This window comes from Mytilus trossulus, chromosome 4 (assembly GCF_036588685.1).
Source record: "Mytilus trossulus isolate FHL-02 chromosome 4, PNRI_Mtr1.1.1.hap1, whole genome shotgun sequence".
Classification (NCBI taxonomy): Eukaryota; Metazoa; Mollusca; class Bivalvia; order Mytilida; family Mytilidae; genus Mytilus; species Mytilus trossulus.
The window spans coordinates 56,078,471-56,100,258 of NC_086376.1; the positions used below are offsets into that span (position 1 = coordinate 56,078,471).

The 21,788-nt window shown below is 31.3% G+C and overlaps 1 protein-coding gene and 1 long non-coding RNA gene across 2 annotated transcripts; both read left to right on the forward strand.

The window, feature by feature from the left end:
- Positions 1–201: 201 nt before the first annotated feature.
- LOC134716683 (homeobox protein HMX1-like) lies at positions 202–5,494 on the forward strand. Its single transcript, XM_063579688.1, has 2 exons — positions 202–430; positions 4,944–5,494. Exons 1-2 carry the CDS (start codon positions 202–204, stop codon positions 5,492–5,494), a joined length of 780 nt encoding a protein of 259 aa, XP_063435758.1.
- Positions 5,495–6,417: 923 nt separating this feature from the next.
- LOC134715570 (uncharacterized) lies at positions 6,418–9,391 on the forward strand. The gene is made up of 4 exons (XR_010106753.1): positions 6,418–6,539; positions 7,723–7,907; positions 8,880–8,960; positions 9,268–9,391. It is a non-coding gene; the product is annotated as an uncharacterized LOC134715570 (long non-coding RNA).
- Positions 9,392–21,788: the final 12,397 nt, after the last annotated feature.

Here is a 21,788-nt window from a genome sequence, read left to right on the forward strand (position 1 = left end):
CTGGATGCAATCAAAGAAAATCGTTATCCAATGAGTGTATCGCATCTAAAGTCAACGAGTAGGAGTGATAAAATTTACGATAATATTATACTAAAAAGTTCTTGTTTCTCATTTTGCAAACTTTATTTGCTCGTCTTCATATTACTTACCATATATTTTCTGCCTGCAAGTAAATATTTCTAATAAGTTTTGAAGGGAAACATGGAAAATCAAGGACAGAATACAAGAGAAAATGCACCAAAGAAGTCATTCTATATCGCAGACATCTTGATGGACAGTCATATTAAGGAAGCAGATAAAAAGACTGAAAATCCAAAAGTATCTGTTACTGAAGACATCACCTATTCAGGGAAATCACTTCATTCAACTCCAAACTGGTACCCTTGGTGTCACACAAACCCAAAATGGGAATACATGTTGGGAAGCGGTAGTGAGTATTAATTATATTAAGATGGCGAGTAGTGTTCAAATTAAACATTATTTCAAAGTTAATTCATTTAGATATTTGTTCCTTTTTTTTTTTTATAGTATTTCATTTTCGTGAAAAAGGAAAAGTTTCAGAGAATTATTTATTATAAGGTTGTTTCATATGTTAGACATGTTAAGTTTGTTTTCAGTTTTACATAAGCTAAAACAAATTGTTTGCTTTAAATGTTAAATGTTATATAGTTTTAATTTACAAAACATAAATTATATGTTGAATGCATTAGTTTTGCATTTTTTACATGGTTTTGTCGGTTTCTGATCGACTTTTTTTTAGTGTTTATTGTCCCTTTGATATTTCCCGCCTTTTTTAATAACATATCTTCGTGTGTTAAACTGTTAAATCGTAGAACTTTGTGCGAAATATGATTTGTTAAATCAATTAATATTTAAAAACGTAAAACAAAGATGACTAATTTTATGTAATTTTAAACATTTTGTCATTTGAATCTTTGTTTTTCACCATCTGATGGTTTTTTTTTAATTTCTAGCGACGAAAAGAAGTACCGACAATTCCTCACGAATTTATTTCATAACTTTGATTTTTAACAAATAAACAAAATTAACCTTTTCATAATTTTGTGTGTGTGTTTTGATTTGGTTAATAACAATAGTTTTCCTTATTTCTGAATGTGTAATCAAATCATATGAGATTAATTTTTTATGGTTCACGATGTCTTAGATTTCAAAATGTTTACAAAACTATTTAAAAAATCTTGCAATATTGTATCAAAATTGTCTGAATAACAGGATTGAAGTGAAGTCGTTGAATTTTTCCAAATGTTGGTTTTAGATGCTTTAATATTTTATTTATTCTTTTTAATTGCTTAATATCATATTGAGTCTCTTTAATATTCAAATTGAATTTGGTTTTAAAAAAATCTGTTATTGGCCCTGTGATCAAATCAATTTCTTGGGTATTTGCAATAAAATGTTTCAAACGTTTTGATTGCTTCGAAATGAAGTAGCAATATGATTTAATGTTATGCTTTGCTTACTTGGAAATTTGACATTTTCCGTATCAATTTAACCAACAGGGTAATAATTTCATTGTTTCTATGCTAAAGTTCTGACATCATTTCATTTATGTTATATTGTAAGCATTAAATCTACTATAAATGGTTGAAACCGACAAAAACTTCAAATGCTGTAGCGTTTTCCTTGTATTACTCTTAAAAGTAAAATCAAAAACAAAACTAAACTCTACAAAAAGGAAAATCAAAACAAAGTTTTTGATCAAATGGCAAAATCAACTGATAAAACACATCATACGAATGGACAACAAATGTATTATACTAAAATAAAATACAAGAAATACAGCGATGTATTGCCATACAAATATAAATTATTCATTCTAAATTCCTGTTATCTTTACAAAACCATAGTCACATTATACTTTTTTTTTTATGAAAGGAGCATTTATTTGATTAAAATAGCCTGTCAAATTCATAGCATTTTATATAATGTATGCAATGTCCTTTAATTCATTTTCTAACATTGGAAATGTTCATGGTCAAGATCATATATCAAGGTAAGAAAATCGAACAGATGCTTCCATTCTTTCATCCAATAGTTCTTTTATACATCACATGTCGGAGCTGTATATATTCAGAAATCTCTATAAATCAGGTGTCATGTCAACAAATCTGTCTTAATACTATGGCATGTCTTAGAATGGTATAAGGACATGGTCTTAGTATTAAACCATGTTGACGAAAGACTCCTAAGATGATTTTTTTTTAAAATTTGTTGTCGTAAGAATGAGTAGTTACAAAGGGCGCCTGTTAGATTGTGTAAGCAGGCATATTTATACTGCTCCCAAATGTAAGGATAGTCATAAAACATGAATATTATAAGTTGAAAAAAAAATCAAAACGGAATAAATGTTTTCTTTGTTTAATAATTCCAGCAAACGGAGATTGATTTTTTTTTATTTTTGTGATATTTTAACTTGAGTATACTAGTACTCCTTTTTTTCTTATGTTGATTAAATGAATATGCAGGTATTGGCATGTATACAGGTAATGAAACCGGATAAAAACAGATATTTCTTTTTCTCGATTTTATTGAAAAAAATCGTTCAATAACACATTGAAACAAGAAAAATATATTTATTTTAAACCCGATGTTTAATTTGTTCACCTAATTTTCTATGGAAAAACATTGTTTCTTATTTTTATACACTTCCATTCTAAGAATGTAATTTTTCGTATCCGTTTGAAACATAATTTAAATTTTTCATTAAATCAGAATAAAACGATTTTTATTTTGTTATACGCTCTTACCGTTCTACAACAACGAATACTTGGTTTGTGATATCCTTTTTATTTAAAGTAACTTCACAGGGGAAGGGAAATAAAATAAAATGGGGACATGATGTTGAAAAAATAGATATTTTCAATACAGTTTTTTTTTAATTCTAATATCCAATAGAAGAAGGAATTCATTATCATCCATTCGATGCTATATCTTTGTATGGATCAGAAAGGGGGAAATGTCTATTATTATTATTATTATTATTATTATTATTATTATTATTATTATTATTATTATTATTATTATTATTATTATTATTATTATTATCATTATTATTATTATTATTATTATTGTATAGCAATATAATATTTCCCACAGAAAGTAACCAAAAGTTAGCGTGCAATAAATTCCAATATTGCACTAGTGCAATAAATCTTCAAAATTCATGACGTCATCAACGACAAAATCTTAGTTTAAACCATTTTTTACTTTCAAATATTATATTGCTATACAATAAAAGGGTTATTGCATGAATATTGTGAAATATTGTCCCTCGTAGAACATATATTGCACTCGCAAGCTCGTGCAATATAAAATTCTACTCGGAACAATATTCCCCAATATTCATGCAATAACCCTATATTATTATTATTATTATTATTATTATTATTATTTAAAAAAGTTTTTTTTTATTGTAGTCAAATTTATTTCAGTTATAGAGTTAATGATAAACTATAAAACCTATACGGATAACTATTACTCGAAAAATCGGCTTATTTGTAACACTTCACACTACTACTAAAATCTTTACATTTAAGATGGAAACTTCTAACGTTTAGGTATGCACAATGCATTTCTGACTTAGGATCAAATGAAACTGTCACAATTTTTGATATGTTTATTTATCGCTACAATAAGAACCAATTGGTTTTCTATTGCTTTTATATGGTCAGTTATCTGTGAAATAGAAAGTATTAAGCGCAATATAATCAGATAGTTTGAATTCATTGAGATAATTAAACTTTAATCACACTTTACATGGATCAGTGAACAAAATTTCTTAGCCGTTTGAGTATTTCAAACACTATACCGAATTCTGCAAAGAGTGACAGATTTTCCAATAATTTATTCCATCTTTACAAAAAAATCATTTTGCTGTAGCGATTTTTTATGCTGCATTATCATTGTATTTCAAAACTCATAGGTTCCAGTCATCATAGATTCAGACGCAAAACAAGGCGACTGCCAACCCATACTTATCTCAACTATTAAATAGGACATTTAAAAAAAATGGATAAGTATGGTTAAGGGAATTTGAGTCCAGTGTTTAGAATCAAATCATCGGAAGGGCTTCACATTTTATTTGATGATTGATGTCACCGGCAATAGACATAGAGTAAACAGGGCGTCTTTTAATGTTGCTTATTTTATGTCCGTTTGTTCGTCTGTCGGTCAATATGTCAACTTAACTTTCAGAGAATCTTTTGTAGCTTAGTGAAATGTTCACATCGTATATATATTGTTTAAAACTATTTTTGGGGGATCTTCAAAGCAAATCAAGGACAAAGGAATATATGTTTTGTCTCAATAAATCAATTTGTAGCTACTGACTGAATTTTAGTATTATCTTCACAGACCTTTTCATGCATATCGTGCACTTTATAAATGATTTTATTCGACTGATTTGTTAGACTTCCCATATCAACAGGTGGACTTTGTCATATTTAAATAAAAATGGACGGCACGTTTTGTTGACACATTTATAAACAACTTATTTGCAATTAAAGGATCACAGTACATGAAGTGTACTATTCGGATGAGCAGGACTTTGGCATATATACAATAGTTATCAAAGGTACCAGGATTATAATTTCATACGCCAGACGCGCGTTCGTCTACATAAAACTCATCAGTGACGCTCAGATCAAATGAGTTAATGGAATGCTATTATTTTGTGAGCTTTATTTTCTTTGGTTAGATTTATTTAATATCATTTCTGTATGCTTTAAGTATGTATGTTGACTGTTAGTATTTATGTCTCAAAAGAATAAATAGATACAGCAGTGTTTGTGTATTCGTCACAGAAGATTCTTTCATGTGTTTCATATAGTAAAACATAATTTGATGATTTTTTTTTCTTCAGTATATTTATTTTCATGTTGTGAAAGTTGAAACTGATATTGATGTTTGTATTTATTTTCTAGATTATATTCCAAAGGGCGGGCAACATCTACTGAATAACACAGAAAGAGTCCATGATCTGTCATGTCAAAGAAATACCTTATCACCACAAACAGCCCACCAGAAAATAGATGCAACGGGCCTATTTGAGTTTACTGGCGAAAGTTATCAAAATAGAAGAAAAAAGAAAACAAGAACAGTTTTTTCAAGAGGTCAAGTGTATCAACTAGAAAATACATTTGACATGAAGCGATACTTATCCAGTTCGGATCGAGCAACTTTGGCGAACACTCTGAAGCTTTCGGAAACACAAATCAAAATATGGTTCCAGAACAGACGAAATAAATGGAAGCGACAACTATCGGCAGAAATTGACTCCACACCATTTGCACCAATCAACGCTTCTACGCAACTTCGAATCCCTATTTTTTGCAAGAGCCACCATTACATGCCTGTTGGCTGTAAATTAGGCACAATGACTTCTAGTTTCCAACCAACTCTGAAAGGAATGTCTTTAGCGTATGGACAGCTGGCCATTCCAGACCCAGCAACGATTCGAAATTCTATTTTGTAAAAGACTATTGTTGTGGATTGTTGATCAATGTTCTGTACAAACTATCGTGTAGTTTTATGTAGACAAATATTTTTTGAATGCACTTAATATCACTAATGCAAAACATTAAAACACCAACGGAGGGAGAAATATTATAACCGTAACGTTGTTAAAAACTGAAATCTTGATATTGATGAATTATTATTATTATTTTAATATTGTCTTCAAGGAAGATATCTTCAAAAATGTCCTTTCTTTGCTTAAAATGAGTTGTATGTAAACAATGCTCAGGTTTTATATTAATGAACATATCATTTATATTTTATATATAACAAAATCTTTTAGTTTTAGTTTCAATATATAAGATAACTTGAAAATGAGTTAAAAATGAAAAAAGAAAAAAAAAGAAAATAATGATGATTAAACTGAACATTGTTTTGATATATTTTATGGATTTCGATGTGAAGACTTTATTTCCTCCTGTTTATCATGAGTTATGTTTGGTTTTTTTGTTCCACTCAAGATCTTCAACGATATAAGTTTCAAATTGGATTTTGAGTTTTTTCTTTAAATGCTTTAGATTTTTAGCCCTGTAAAGTTTTGAGATTGCCTATATTTAAACTTCAAATATCATTCACTTTTAGTTTAACTTTTGGAAATTTGGATTGTTTACTAACAAATCCCCATTTTGATTTTTTTAATTTTCAAAGTTTTGTGCCGTTTTTTTTTTGTTTTTTTTTTTTTTTTTTTACTTTTAAGCTTCACAATTAAAAATCCCAGACCGTATATACCATTTTAAGATTAAAAATATTATAAATGAATTACAATATAAAAATCAAATTTCAACGGACTCTTTCCGCAAGAATGATATTTCTGTATGAAGTCAAGAATTCTATGAATGATTTACAGGTAATGCATTATAACTGTCTGCCCTGCATATTTATGTAATACTGTATGTTAGCCCGGAAACGTTGTTTGTAATAATTGTGTAATACGGAAGTTTATTTTGGTATAAAACTTGTCAAAAACTGTCCATGGTCACTTTCAGTTTAAGTCAATAGTCCAGGTAAGTCCTAATACCGATAGTTTCAAGTGCAGGGAAATTCCTTGAATACATTTTTTCAATCTTGGTTAAAATACAAACTTAATTCACAAATTTAAGTTTTATTTTCACTTCAAATATGTTTAAACAAATTACTTTTGATATAGTCCATTATTTACTAAAATCACATTTTCTTGTTTATCGGTATCATTGGGTTAATTGCAATACAAAGTATTTTCTAATAACACTTTTGAAATTTAATTATGAAATTATACTATTTTATATTATTAAGATAAACATGTCTTTTAATTCTGTACATTGGCCAGTCGAAGACAAAATTCTAATGTTACAAAATGCGTTAACTCAAAATAAACATTTAAATCATAATATTTTTTGTTTGTTAATAGTTTAATAGTTTCCGTGGTTATTTTTTGAAATTTCACGTTGTTTTGCACATTATTTTTTAATTAGACAACTTGTAATTAAGAGTTTATGTATCATAGGAGAGACTGATAACTAAAGGGTCCATGTTACGTTTAACAATTAAAAAATATGTGTAATATAAATACTTCGATGTTTAAGTTAAAATGTGAACTTTTCGAAATTGCGAACTTGTTTCTTGTTTTCAAAATATATTTATTCAGCTAAAAAGTTCAAATTCCGAAATATAAAATTTCTTTCGATTTGTTAGTTATAACGTTTATCCATTCAAATTCAGAAATCAACATTTTAAGAAGTGCAATCCTTTTTTTCTCTATCATATCAATGACCTAGCATTTCAAAATATAGAGATAAATATTTAAATATCGCCTTTCACGGTTCAGAATAATACAAACTTAAAATCGAACACGAACTCGAACATTAATTCAATGTAAATGCAGTTATTATTGCAGTTATGAATGGTTTAAAAAATAACATTTATACATTTTTGTTTCTTCATAATTTGCCATTTGTTTTAAAGTTTGAAGTTTTACAACTTTTTAACAATACGTAAAAATTGTAGATGTTTTATTTTCATAATGAAAGATCATTTTCATAATGAAAAATTATTTTCATTTTGAATTGGTTGTTCAACGCTACTTAAACCTTACTGCTCAATGCGACAGTTTAGCAAATGGAAAGTGCATTCTTGACTGTATATTTTTACAGAACATTTATGTAATAAATTTATAAGATGACAACTAACATATTATGATTTTTGCATTAGAAAAAGCATCAAAATGAACACAAAGGTAGCCATTTGTCTGATCCTTCCCTGTATCATCGCACTGGTTTCATGTGCTTATTTACCTGGTAACTATGGATACCAACAACCAAGACAGGTAGCTCCTTATGCCAACTATGCTGCCAATAGTTACCAGGGTCTGAAACAGGCTAAACTCTTTAACTACCGTGAGTATTTTGAAGTAATCTTTCGTCTTTTAACATGGAAATTATACATTTAAATTTATATTACTAGCATATTAATTTATGAGTTATTTAGGATATACGTCACAGAGACAGCAACCAAACGACACGAAAAGATGACATCTGGAGGTTTACAAACGATTCCCCTATCTATGCTATGTGTTCTGCTTTCGCATACTTCTATTTTAACCTCAAGCCACACAATGTTGAATTGAGAACATTTATTTTTTTCAAAATAGTTAAATCAAATATGGAATACATTCAAACCCAGAAAGTTTCTTCTTATTGCCAGAGATAAAATTAAACTTTATAAATTGTCAGTAACTATAAACAGGATTTGGTTTTTTTTCTATCGATTTATGAGTTTTGTACAGCGGTATACTACTGTTGCCTTCAGTTATATGAGTACTTTGGAATGAAAAGCATTAGCCTTTCAAAAAGGGCTAGTCGACTCTTAGCTGATGAAAATGGAAAGTGCTCTCGCTTTGTAGATTAATTCTTTTACTAGAATAGCCACGTGCATCAATCAACAAATTTTACCACACACGTGCGGTCAAACGTTATGAAGTAGTATATATCGTTTAACGTTGTTGTTTACGAAACTCCAGAAGATTCGACTATTTATAGATAAAAGTTACCTGTGTACCAATATCATGAATATGCATGATTAATGACCAGGCAAAATCTAATTGCTAAAATAGAGACGACAAATCCGATACTCTACAGGATTGAAGGACATTTACTAGGTTTGGATTGTCCTAACCAATCAATAAACATTGATTATTCACCTCTCGTAATATCTTCCAATCAGTTGGCAAGAAAAATTCACGCACTAACTGTCCATCGTTCAATTCTTAATATCGACTCCTAGAAGTCGATAACAAGGAGTCGATAATAATTTCCATTTTGTTATGCTTCAATAATTAATGACTTGTTTTTATCATATTTTTTTTCCAGTTCTAGGAGGTCTGTATTTCCTGAACCTGTTCAACTTCACTGGAAACAGAATTGCTGGTTAAAATCCATATACAGAGTTTGGTAAATTTCTTTATACATTTTACGTGACATTATCAAGGCATACAAAAAACACATTCGTTATTACTTCTACCAATTAAAACGCCTAATCAATTTAGCTTATGTAAAAAATCTAAATTCTTTACTTACAAAACCAATGTTACTGTTTGAATTCAACATATGGAGTTTTACTCTTTCGAACAAAGCTTAAACATTTAAAAAAATAATTCTAGTATCTTATTGCAGAAACGAGAAAATATATGAATTCTCTAGTTTATATCAAAACGAAATCTTTTTGTAAGATATTAACTGTTTTGTTTTATTGTTTTAGATGCAGAATAAACTCAGGTGATACCGGGATAATTAGATGCAGTCTAAGCTCAGTTGTTACCCGGATAAATGCTTTAGTTATTTATTGTGGATTGAAATAATAAAATTCAAATTCAAAACCTTTACGATGTGTGTTGATCTTGTACTATCGCCTGATTCTAAAAACTATAGGATAATTCTAATTCTAAACTTTCTTTATTTATAAAATTTTCCATGCATCACTCTTATAGTTTTTTATACCCTGATCAAATCACTCAGCTTTGATAAAGATCAGCTAGTCCGTGGCAGTTCTCCACGAGGTGACATGGTTTCTTTGTAACAATAGATGCATTTTCAACGGTATGCAATTTAAAATACATTCCATCTGCACTTTTTTATAAGCATGTTCTTGGGGTTCCTAATTCTTTTTAATTTTTAAACATGCAGGTAACAAATTGCTAAGTCTAACTATATATTCAAACTCGTAAGTTAAAAATAAACTGACAATCCCATGAAAGAAAAAAAAAAGAAAAAAACATAACACAGAAAACAACAGACTGAGCAACACAAAGATCACAGAAAGCCGGGTATGATTCAAGGTGCTCCGGACGAGTTAGCATAACCTGCTCCAAATACGACATCTGTTGAGTAACTCATTACAACACATTGAAAATGTTTTTTAGAAGAGTGGAATCACACTAAAGCTGATTGGTAGTTGGCTCCTATATAACCATAAGTAATCACCATATGAAATCATCGGTCATGTAAATTTCTTATCCTGAAACTTGACCGAATGTGAAAATCATAAATAGAAACCATGTTTTTTTTTCATGACAAAAAAATGACTGTAACCGGAATAAAAACATGTGAATCTCAAATCAAGTGAAATTCACATGAATATCATGTGAGTTTCGTGTGTAAGCTCGTGTGAGGTGAAATTCACGTTATTATTTTCACGAGAATTTCATGTGAAATTCACGTAAGCAAATTTTGCCTGTGTTCAAGATATAGGAAAAATAAAAAAAGAATCTGTGGTATGATTGGCAATAACACAACTCTTAACAAGAGACCAAATAACACAGTTTCACGGTTTTCCTAACGTCCAAAATAGTTTACACAGGGATCTCGTTATGACAATATAATGACATTTCCTTCATCCTAGTTGCTTCGCCATGTGATATATGGCTCCACCTTTCAGTATTTGTATTTCATTAGTCTAAACTCAAGATACACTGATGTGGCTTATAAACGCAGAAGCTATGTCAATTCTCACTGCTGCTGGTAAATTCACTTCTAAAAATTGATAATGTTGTGGCTTTTTTGTCTGCTTCAGACACGGAGAGGACTGTATCAAGAACACAGCTTATTGAGCGCCGCCCCTTGGTGTCTGTTGCAGTAGTAAAACCTACATTATTTTCAGTATCGGTTTACTGCAGTATGTGTTATTTGGTGCGAATAAACAGGAACTTTTGTTACATTTATATGTGTTTCTATGCATCAAATATGAGGGGGTTTCTTGGAGCTCTTACGCTCACAGTCCTAGAGCATCGTCCCTAGGTAAAAAGAAAAAAAATGCATGTTGGAGATAGCCAATCAATGATTAAATAAAGCAAAAATAAAAACCTTGTTTGGAAAATATAATAACATATCTTATATTTTTCTTATTTGTAAATTATAGTATTAATAAGATGATGTGTTGTATAACATCTTCATAGTGACATGTTGCTACACCTTGCAATATATAAATAAAAATTTTAAAAATAGTTTTTTCTCCTCAGATTCCAATTGATATAATAACTAATTTAATTGAACACCATTGTCAAAAAGAGAGGCGAAAGATACCAGAGGGACATTCAAAGTCATAGATCGAAAACAAAATGACAAAGCCAAAGCTAAAAAAAAAAAGAAAATACAAACAGACAAAAAAAAAGTAAAATCACAAAAATACTGAACTCAGAGGAAAATCAATTAGGAAAGTCCATAATACATGGCAAAATCAAATAACAAAACGCATAAAAAACGAATGGACAAGAACTGTCATATTCCTGACTTGGAGCAGGCATTTTCAAATGTAGAAAATGGTGGATTAAACCTGGTTCTATATCGCTAACCCTCTCACTTTAATAACAGTATTATAGTACACAAGACACAGCATAGATTAAGCAACACGAACCCCACCAAAAGCAGGGAGTGGTCTCAGGTGCTCCGGACGGGTAAGCAGATCCTGCTCCACAGATCTGTGGCACCAGCCATATTGCTTATGCTATAAATTACAAACCCAGTAAATAGTCTAATTCGGTAGGTCGTCTTCGTAAAAAGGGAATGGGATTGTAGTTAAATCATCAGGAATATCTGATATCATCTGTGTCACGGATATTCCGTAACGCCCAACCAACTCGTGATGGCGTCCGTAAAATTTACTAAGTGGGATTTCAACTTCACCCTTTGGAACTCCTGGTTAAATAGCTTCAATTTGAGCAGCAACTCACTATTAAGGAAAGCATGATAGGAAATGTAAACCTGGGGATATCATATCAATTGTGAGATATATATTCCGTATGCAGGCGCTGCTGGGATGTTGCTACTTAGAAATGGAAAATTTACAATTGGGAAGCTCAATTATCTTTTTGTTGTAAAGTTTTGTTTTCAATAGACCCTTATTGTCCACTTTTATACGTAATTCAAGACATGAGGCAGACTTAGCCGTATCTGTTGTATCGTTAATCTCTAGTTCGATGGGATAGATACGTTCAACAAAGTCACAAAATTTCGAATTATTTAATGAGAGAACATCATCTATATAGCGGCAAGTAAAGTTATAGGATATTGCTACTTATTTTCTTTCTTCTTAAGAAGTCCATATATGAAGTCAGACTCATATTCATAAGAATAAGGGAACAAGTTGGTAAGAAGAGGGTCACAGTTTGTTCCAATAGGAATGCCGATAGTTTTTTGACAAACACGTCCTCCAAACATAAAACAAATGGTTGTTAATCAAGAAATCAAGCATCTTGATAACCAGTTTTTAGAGATTTTTTTGTTTGAATCAGATTGCCAAGTCCTCTTCAATAGATGCTTTTATCTGCGAATACATTGCCATTTTCTTGAATTTTGAGTTCCAACATGATCTCAGCTCGTCTCTAACATCTTCGACCACAACTTGTCTTGACATCTTTTTTCCAACTCTCCATATACTAGTGGTAAGAATTCGTATTCATTAAACGTATGGGAAATTAAAATGACAGCCAAATGACAACCTCTCCTGAATTTGTGTCATCTAATAGACGGGAATAGTTTATCTCATTTTATATAAGTTAAATAGGACAGACGCCCTAAATAAGATTCGTCAGTTTTGAACAGCTGCATCAAATATTTGTCATGTTTGTCCTGGTAACAATCCAATATTTGGATTTTACACCAAGAAAATGATTTGTTTGATTTGATTTGAATATTTCGATTGAAAAAGCTGCTCAAAGTGTTAAAATCAGACTTACATTTAACGACTTTTTTTAATGACAAGAAATCCAAAAACCCTATGATACATCAGCAAGAACTGCATGGCCTAAGAATTGAGAAAATTCCAGAATATTCAAGAAAATTCCAGTTTTCTTGCAAAAATAGACGTATAGACAGTTTGAACAATAGGATACATGAAACTTTCTATAAATATAGCCCGTCTTAGAAATACCAGGGTAAGACCATTTTTCTACTATATTACGTTTCCAAGTGGATGACAGGCCATCTTTGTTCCAAATTGTTTGTAAAAGGATAAGGTGCGCTGTTTTAATTTTTCAATTACTTCATTACTTTCATTTTTTTTTATTTCTGTTTATTAAAGGGTGTACTTTTCGAAATTTTGTCAGATGTTCGAACTCTTTTGTTTTTTCACTTAGATATACGGTAAAATATTTTGCTCCATGACATAAATTTTTCTTTTCATGTAAGACTTTAATAGCTCATAAAAGGTCATTTGCCAAAATACATTCTATATTTGTTTTCTTTCGATTTGAGACGCAAAAATATTTAATGCAAATATAAGGTAAAAGGCCGAGTCAGGCGAAAAATCTAAGAAATCGAAAAGTTTTATTTATATAATCAATATATTTAGCTAATTTTATTCCTAAAATAATTAAATGCTCTCATGACCTAAAGTATCAATTCTAAATTCTAGTTTGTTTAATTTCAACTAAGTAAGTTATCAAGTCAACCCTGAGAGTCAACCAAACCTTGTATCTATAGTCACAGTGTTTGCTGAATGAAGGCTATTCCAGGAGGATGTGGCGTATCACGGTAATCATAGTCATATGAAACTTCAAATTAAAAAAAAAATTGAACAAGTTTTATTTAATTGAATTGAATGGCTGAGTTTTACTCAAATAGAATTGAATATGAACTATTTTTGAATGAAAATCCTTCATATTAATGTCAAAATCTTCATAAATCACGGTGGGTATGGTTGTCCTGCGAGAGAACGTACTGTGCTGGTGATAGGGTCCTGTCGGGTGCTGGTGGGTCCTGATTCTGTGCTGGTGGGTTTGTTTACATTGTATCAGAACGGCAATAAAACGACTGTTTTGTTGCTTAATTTTTCTCTGATATGTCATAAGTACCATGCAAAGTATATTACAACAATATTATATTGCAAAGTCGTGCAAGTTCGTTAAACGGAATTGTCCTGACGCTGTGCTGGTGATAAGAAAAACGGTCCTGGTTCTGTGCTCCTATGTCCTGGTTATGTGCTTTTATATTTTAGTTAAAAGTGGCATATATTCAAGATCATTGCTGCTGTACTGTTATTGACTTATTAGCTGTTGTCTGCTTTCTTGAAATTGACATTGTTGTGCATCTGTTTACTGTTATTATGAGAGAAAAAAATCCCCTATTTTCAAATATTTTTTTTAAACTAACTGTAATCTTATTTATTGGCCTGTTAATTGAACCCTTCTTGCCCCCTTTTAAGATAAGAAAATATGTTTACGATTTTCGGGATAACGATCATTTTGAAAGATCACCAAAATACGTTGTAATATATACAATACTTATATAAAGTAGATGATGTGGTATGTTTGTTGTCAATGGACAAATTTCCATAAGAAACCAAAGAAAGTATGTGTTAACAACCATACGTCATCGTACGACCTTCAACAATAACCCATAAAATAAAAATGTAAAGGGTTTTGCATAAAAATGGAGAGCAAAAATATAGAACAAAGGACTTTCTGAGCGTTTGAATCATGTCTTTAGCAGCTTAAAACACATTTGTTTGTGAACAATTGAGTGCTGACTATAAGAATGACAATAGTATTTCGGGTTTGTTTTTTTGGTTTTCTTATAGCTATCAAGAATCACTTGCTGTAAGATTTTTCCAGCACATTTTTTTTTTTCTAAACGGTTATCAGGGTTTTTTTTTCGAAAGTTCGATAGAACACTAAAAAAATTTACTATTTTATGAAAGGGCAGGCTAGAATATGTCAGAGAATGAAGACGAGATAACCTAGAGAACACTAATAAAATTAAGATTTCTTAGCTTTTTTCATTTCAAAATAAATATTTTTGATAAAGAATTACGGGGGAGGAAGTGAACAATGTGTCCTTCTTTTCTATATATAAATATTTTTCATGAATAAAAATAAAATGTGCCTTGATTATAATTGAAAATGAGTAAATGGAAAAAATACAAACTAAAATACACTTTTATTTTAATATTGGTAATATCACTAAGCTTTTAAGTTTTGTGTGTCAAACACACCATCTCTGTAGTAATGACTCCTTACTAAGATATTTCACTTCATTCATTTTTTTTCTGCATTTTTTTATATTTTGAATTCATAGAATTATTATATTAAAATGTAGCCTTAATTTATATTAAAAAAAAAACTGAATCTAAAGCCAGATATATCAAACATTTTTGTTTCCATCTATCCGTTTTCAATCTTTAACAATCAACAATAACACGCCTGAAAAGCAAAATGCGTACTCGGCTGTCTGTAATCGACCATTTTTAGACACCCCATGCTCCTAAAAAAACAAACCGGGGTGGGGGTTCAAAGATGCAAATTAAGTACTTTTATCAATATTTTATCTTTTCGTGTACGGTTTATGACTCCTGTGGCCTGTCAATTCCGAAATGTGCAAACTGCAATAGTATCAAAACAGCACAGACAATGAATAACAGAGATGTAATTTTCTACATATATCAAGGGGAAACTTCTTGCAAAGCATTATTATTTATAGTTCATTATTGTATTTAGTAGAAAAGGAGAATTTAGTGAAAATAAAATCACTATTTTTGTAGAAAATTTCACAGACCTTTGTACAGAAATTGTTGTTATGTTTAGCATTGGGTCAACACAATGGTTCATTTCCGAGTAAAAAAAATCAAAATGTCTATCTACCTTGCACATTTCAGAAAATTCAGATCAGATAACGAAACTGGTTCCAGCAACATTTATAAGCAATTTAAGATTGTGACCCTCACAGTTTCCATTCACCACAAATATTCTTTTACAACGAATCATTTTAAATACAAAAAGGGTGAGGAGTCCGTGTCATCTGAAATAAATGCTAAGCATAGATCTAGAAAGCGACATATAATCATGACATTAAAAAAAGTCTCTTCTTTTCGACTTTTTTCGAACAAATTGACACATAAAATGAATTATATAGTATTGTGGAATTTTTAACTTATTTTAGATACTATATATTGTTATCTGATATTGGACGAAAGATGTTGCCCTTTTATGTTATTATGTAATACAAGTTCAGATCATTTGAAACCACATATTAAACAGACAAATGGATGCACAAGAGCTAAAATAGGAGTCATAGATCCTGTTGGCAACAATTATCTGGCTAATTTTATTGATTTTGTAACATTTGTTTCAAATATGACCAACTTCTTATCCAAAATCACCAGCACCGTATCAGGACCCACCAGCACAATGACAGGACCCACCAGCACAGTATCAGGACATGAATAAATTGAGAAAATGATAAATTTCAATAAATTGCAATGTCTTTTCACAAAATTGTTTTGTCGTGTGGATTGCAGCATAGAAAGCGGACTCTATGAGCATTTTTGTTTTATTTTTTCAGTTCGTTTTTTTCTGAAAATGAGCATTTTTGTGTTACGCTTACTGAAACAGTTTAGACTAGAGGGTCATTTTTTTAATGGTTTATATATGAACCCATAAGAAACGAAATTGAAAAATCTCAACTGTTTTCTTCCATTTTTTATGAGTGAAAACGTCAAAAATCATCATTTACGTCTTTGTTTTCATTTTTTCATTGATCACCAGCACCCGTCATGACCGAATCACCAGCACAGTACGTTCTCTCGCAGGACAACCATACCCACCGTGTAAATGTAGCGAGTAGAAATAACAGATTCTTAAAAACGATTTTAATACAATAAATCATTTAACAACTGTTAGGTAATAGTTCAATTAGTAAAATGGGAACGCATGGAAAATATAAAAACAACTGGCATGGCTCTTTCAATTCACCTATCTGTCACGCTTTCCACGTGCTCTATTTTTATTGGTTATCGAGGTCACAATCATGTGAACTTTCGGAAATAAACTCGAAAGTTACTAGGTTTAATAGCTTGCAATCAAAAACCACTGAATGAAATAATATTTGTCGATAATAACTATCAAAAAATTGTTCATGCAAGATATAGGTTACATTAATTGATGCACTGGTTGAATAATCGCAATATCATTAAAATTTAAAGAAAATCGATCGCGATTCATTCGAATTTAACAAAAATAAGGGAATTGCATGAATTTCAAACCAAGCGTGGCAGGATGCGTAGACGGAATGAGCGTCTCGCTATATACATGAATCGCCCGATAAGCGAATTAAAACTTGACCAAAACGTCTCAAAATGGAATAGAACACGGTCGGTAAAGGAACAGATCAAAGGAATTTACTGGTATCTACTTGTCTACAACTGCAAAAACATGTCGATTTAGTGTTTACACCAATACAACGGTATCTGTCAACCATTTCATGATGGTGACCATTACATTTCTGTAGCTTGGGCTTTTTTCTTTCTTTTCTTTTTTAGCATGGGGTAAGCTTTAAACGATCCTGACATGAGTTATCATTGATATGGTTATATTTATAAATAAACTGTTTACAAAATTTTGAAATCTTTGAAATACTAAGGCTTTTCTACCTCAGGCATAGATTATCTTAGCTGTATTTGGCAACACTTTTAGGAGTTTTGGTCCTCAATGCTCTTCAACTTCGTACTTTATTTGGCCTTTTTAACTTTTTTGGATTTGAGCGTCACTGATAAGTCTTTTGTAGACGAAACGCGCGTCTGGCGTATATACAAAATTTAGTCCTGGTATCTATGATGAGCTTATTTCCAACTAACTCTGTTGGTGATTTTATGGTTTGAGGATCCTCTTTGAATGAAATCAAAATAGGGTGAACATGCGCGAACGTAACGTTTTAACTGAGCTAAATAAACGCCAAGCCGAGTGTATGCAACTGCCTAGAAATGAGAAGTTGACAATTGGAAAGTTGAAATCATAATGATTGTCATAGGACTTCCGTCTGTCAAAGAAAATATCAACATATGAATCAGGCCTTCTACTCTCGGTAGTACCTTGAAGAATACCATCACAATAGTGTAATAGGATGTAAAAGATGTAACCATTCATTGAAGACTTCACTTATCATATTTTTAATTTTCCTAAAATAATTTGATTAGAGCTTCAGATTTCTTACATAAGCCAAAACTCTTTTCATACTATTAAGATTTCATATATTGCGTAAGTAAAAATTCACTCTTTCCCCATATTTTTTGGGTTTCTTGTGGTGTGTTATGGTCTTTAATGTAAAAGTGCCAAAAGAGAAAAAAATGTGAAAACCGTGTCGACGTCATTGTTTTTATATATGAACAAAAGCTAAATATAAAAAAAATGTGCTTTTAAATGTATTTTCAAGAAACAAAGGTTAACGTATATGAAACAAGAATAAGAGTAATGACTTGTACCTGTTTATTGTATAAACACTGCAAACACCGACACAAACAAAAAGACACCAACATTGATACCATAGATACCAATTCCACAAACATCAACAACGACACCCAAAAAAATCAACACCGACACCATAGACACGGACTACACAAACATTAACATCGACCCCATAAACATAATAGACACCAACACCACTAACATCAACATAACACCGATATCCTAGACATCATCACAAAAAAACATCAACACCGGCATTATAGACACCATCACAAAAAACATCAAAACCGGCATAATGATTATAGACACCTACACTATAGACACAGATACCACAGACACAGATACCACAACCGACACCATAGACACCAACACCTCATACCATCACCATAGACACAGATACCACAACCGACACCATAGACACCAACACCTCATACCATCACCATAGACACCAACACCTCATATCAACACCATAGACACCAAACACCTACACCATAGACACAGATACCACAGACACAGATACCACAACCGACACCATAGACACCAACACCTCATACCATCACCATAGACACCAACACCATAAAAATAATCACTAACACCGACGACGTAGAGACACTAACGTCGACGACACATTGACATCCATAACGACACCATGGACGCCAACACCACATACATCAACAACGAAACAATAGATATCCACACCGACACTTCAAACATCAACATCGACACCATATACACCAACACCGACTCCATAGACACCGATTTCACAAACATCAACACCGACACAACAAAGATTAACAGACAAATTTCAAATTACCTTATAATTAAAATGAAGTATGCAAGTCCCGCGTTTCGTCTATAAAAGACCTATCAGTGACGCCCGAATAAAAAAAAATGATGTCCTATTTGTTCGGTACAGACAAATGTTCATAAACCATCACTATAATTAAAAATACACGATTAGTTCGTTTCGATAAATGTGATAGGATATGGAATGAAATCACATAACTTCTTTTTTCTAATTATCTATTCAAGATCTATGTTATTGGCTCACGTTAAAGTAAACGTCTGTTAACATCATGTGGATTAGAAAAAAAAGACAATGTGCAAATTAACCTAGACATTGCCTTTCTGGAAAATTATTTATGTTCTTTATACAGGAAAACTGACACGTTGTATAACATGATATTTAGAGTAAAAAAGAACACTAAGACTGTTGCCCTTTTAGCTGTTGTTTGTCAGTACAGTTTTATTTATGGATGATGATCGATACAGCGAAAAATCAAAAGTACACTATAAGTCTTCTCAAAGAACAAAACCTGTAGATTCCAAGCATAGCTCCGCCCATTTTGAATGGGGTATATTATGATCAGTCTTTTTTTTTCCTATGTTGTATTTTGTATATTTAGATATTTTTTTGTCATGGTTTGGTTCGTTTGTTGTAGTCGATGACTTTGCACATGAAATTCCATGCTCGCAATGTTGCGTACATTTTTTTTTCTACATTGGCTAGAGGTACAGGGGAGGGTTGAGATTTCAAAATACATGTTTAGCCCCGCCGCATTTTTGTACCTGTCCCAAGTCTGTATGATTTTTAATTTTAGTTTCTTTTAAATATTTAGAAATTTAGTATGACAGACGTAAATTATCACTGAACTAGTATACATATTTGTTTACGGGCCAGCTGAAGCACTCCTCCGGGTGCGGGATTTTTCAATACACTGAAAAACCATCGTAGGCCTTCGGCTGTTATCTGCTCTTTGGTCGGGTTATTGTCTCTTTGACACTCCCCATTCAAAGTCCTGTTACTTTTTTTATTTCGGAGAGTTTTTCATCATCACTTGATTGCATTAGTCTTCCTGTACTTTGTAATTTTTCAGAAAGTCCTACAATGGTATGTCTCAAGTCCTTAATCTCTATGTTTTTATTTTCAATGAGCTGCAATTAAACAAATAAAAAATAAAAGTATTATTACTTGTATTTGTTTATTTTCAAGTGCAAAGTTCTGGATGAAGAATCCCATTTCTTTCTAATGTGTAAAATAAATGATATTTAAGACATGTCTTTTTCAATGATTTGAATACTCAATCCAAAGATTTTTCTGATTAAAAAATGAAATATATATATACCAAATCGAACCACTAGTCAGCAAGTGATCTTTAGGTGCCTTTATTAAACAGTCTATGGAATTGAGGACAGGGAGCACTTGAGGTCAGTTGTTGTGTTTAATGTTTTGGTTTATTCACAATTCACAGAAAATAAATTTCAATGATCACGGATCGCGAAAATATATATAACAAAAAATCTGTAGAAAAATAGATCACAATAGTGAAAATGTGTGGATCATGAAGAACGAAAATAACCCATCAGGCCCCTTTATGATGTTTGGAAATAATTAGTTTCATGCAAATACTACCTCAAAGTGACTCAGTAAAGATGAAGCCATACATGAGAAAAGTGTGACGAATTATGCTCTATTTTGATTTCATGCAATGTATATAGATAAACTCATTATAGATACCAGGATTAAATTTTGTATTGACGACAGACGCACGTGTCGTCTACAAAAGACTCATAAGTTACGCTCGAATCCAAACAAGTTAAAAAGGCCAAATAAAGTACGAAGTTGAAGAGCATTGAGGACCAAAACTCATTAAAGTTTTGCCAAATACAGCTAAAGTTATCTATTCCTGAAGTAGAAAGCATTAGTATTTCAAAAAAATCAAAAGTTTTGTAAACAGTTGATTTATAAATATGACCATATCAATGATAATTCATGTTCAGACTACTGGCCTGGTGATACCCTCGGGGAATTAAAACTCCGCCAGCAGTGGCATCTACCAAGTGGGATTTTCTCTTGATATTCCCAATTGATTTACATGTTTAGAACATTTGTATAATACTGTAATATTTTCATAGTGTTGTACATTTTCTTTATTTGTGGAAAATAGAGTGTTCATCAACGTTTTCTAGACAAATAAAGGAAATAATCAGTTCAGTGACATATTAGCTATGAAACTTTCGTGTCTGGTCGACATTACATTTACAAAGCGGCATAACTCAATAAAAAATTCTTACGATTATAGAAAATGAGACATCCCACTCGATAATAGTCATTAAAAAAAGGTAACAGGATTATAATTTAATACGCCAGACGCGCGTTTCGTCTACTTAAGATTCACCAGTGACGCTCAGATAACAAAATAGTTATAAAGCGAAACAAGTACAAAGTTGTAGAGCATTAAGGAACAAAATTCCCAAAAGTTGTGCCAAACACGGCTTAGGTTATTCCTGGGATAAGAAAATGCTTATTTTCGATTTGAAGTTTCGTCAATAGAAAATTCATTAAAATTACCATATAATTGATATTAATTTCAACACCGAGGTAACTTCGACTACTGGGCTTGTGATATACCCTCGGGGACGAAACGTCTACCAGCAATACTTACAATACTTTATTAATAAACCTCAGACACATAGGTGTACAAGAGGACATCATATATACACGTATACACATGTTTATACTCAATACATTCACACTAAACATAATAAT

Excerpts from the sequence above, each read along its gene's own strand:
- LOC134716683 (XM_063579688.1), top strand. The coding sequence starts at position 202 with ATGGAAAATCAAGGACAGAATACAAGAGAAAATGCACCAAAGAAGTCA. Across the intron at positions 431-4,943 it reads ATACATGTTGGGAAGCGGTA|ATTATATTCCAAAGGGCGGG; the intron begins GTGAGTATTAAT and ends TTTATTTTCTAG.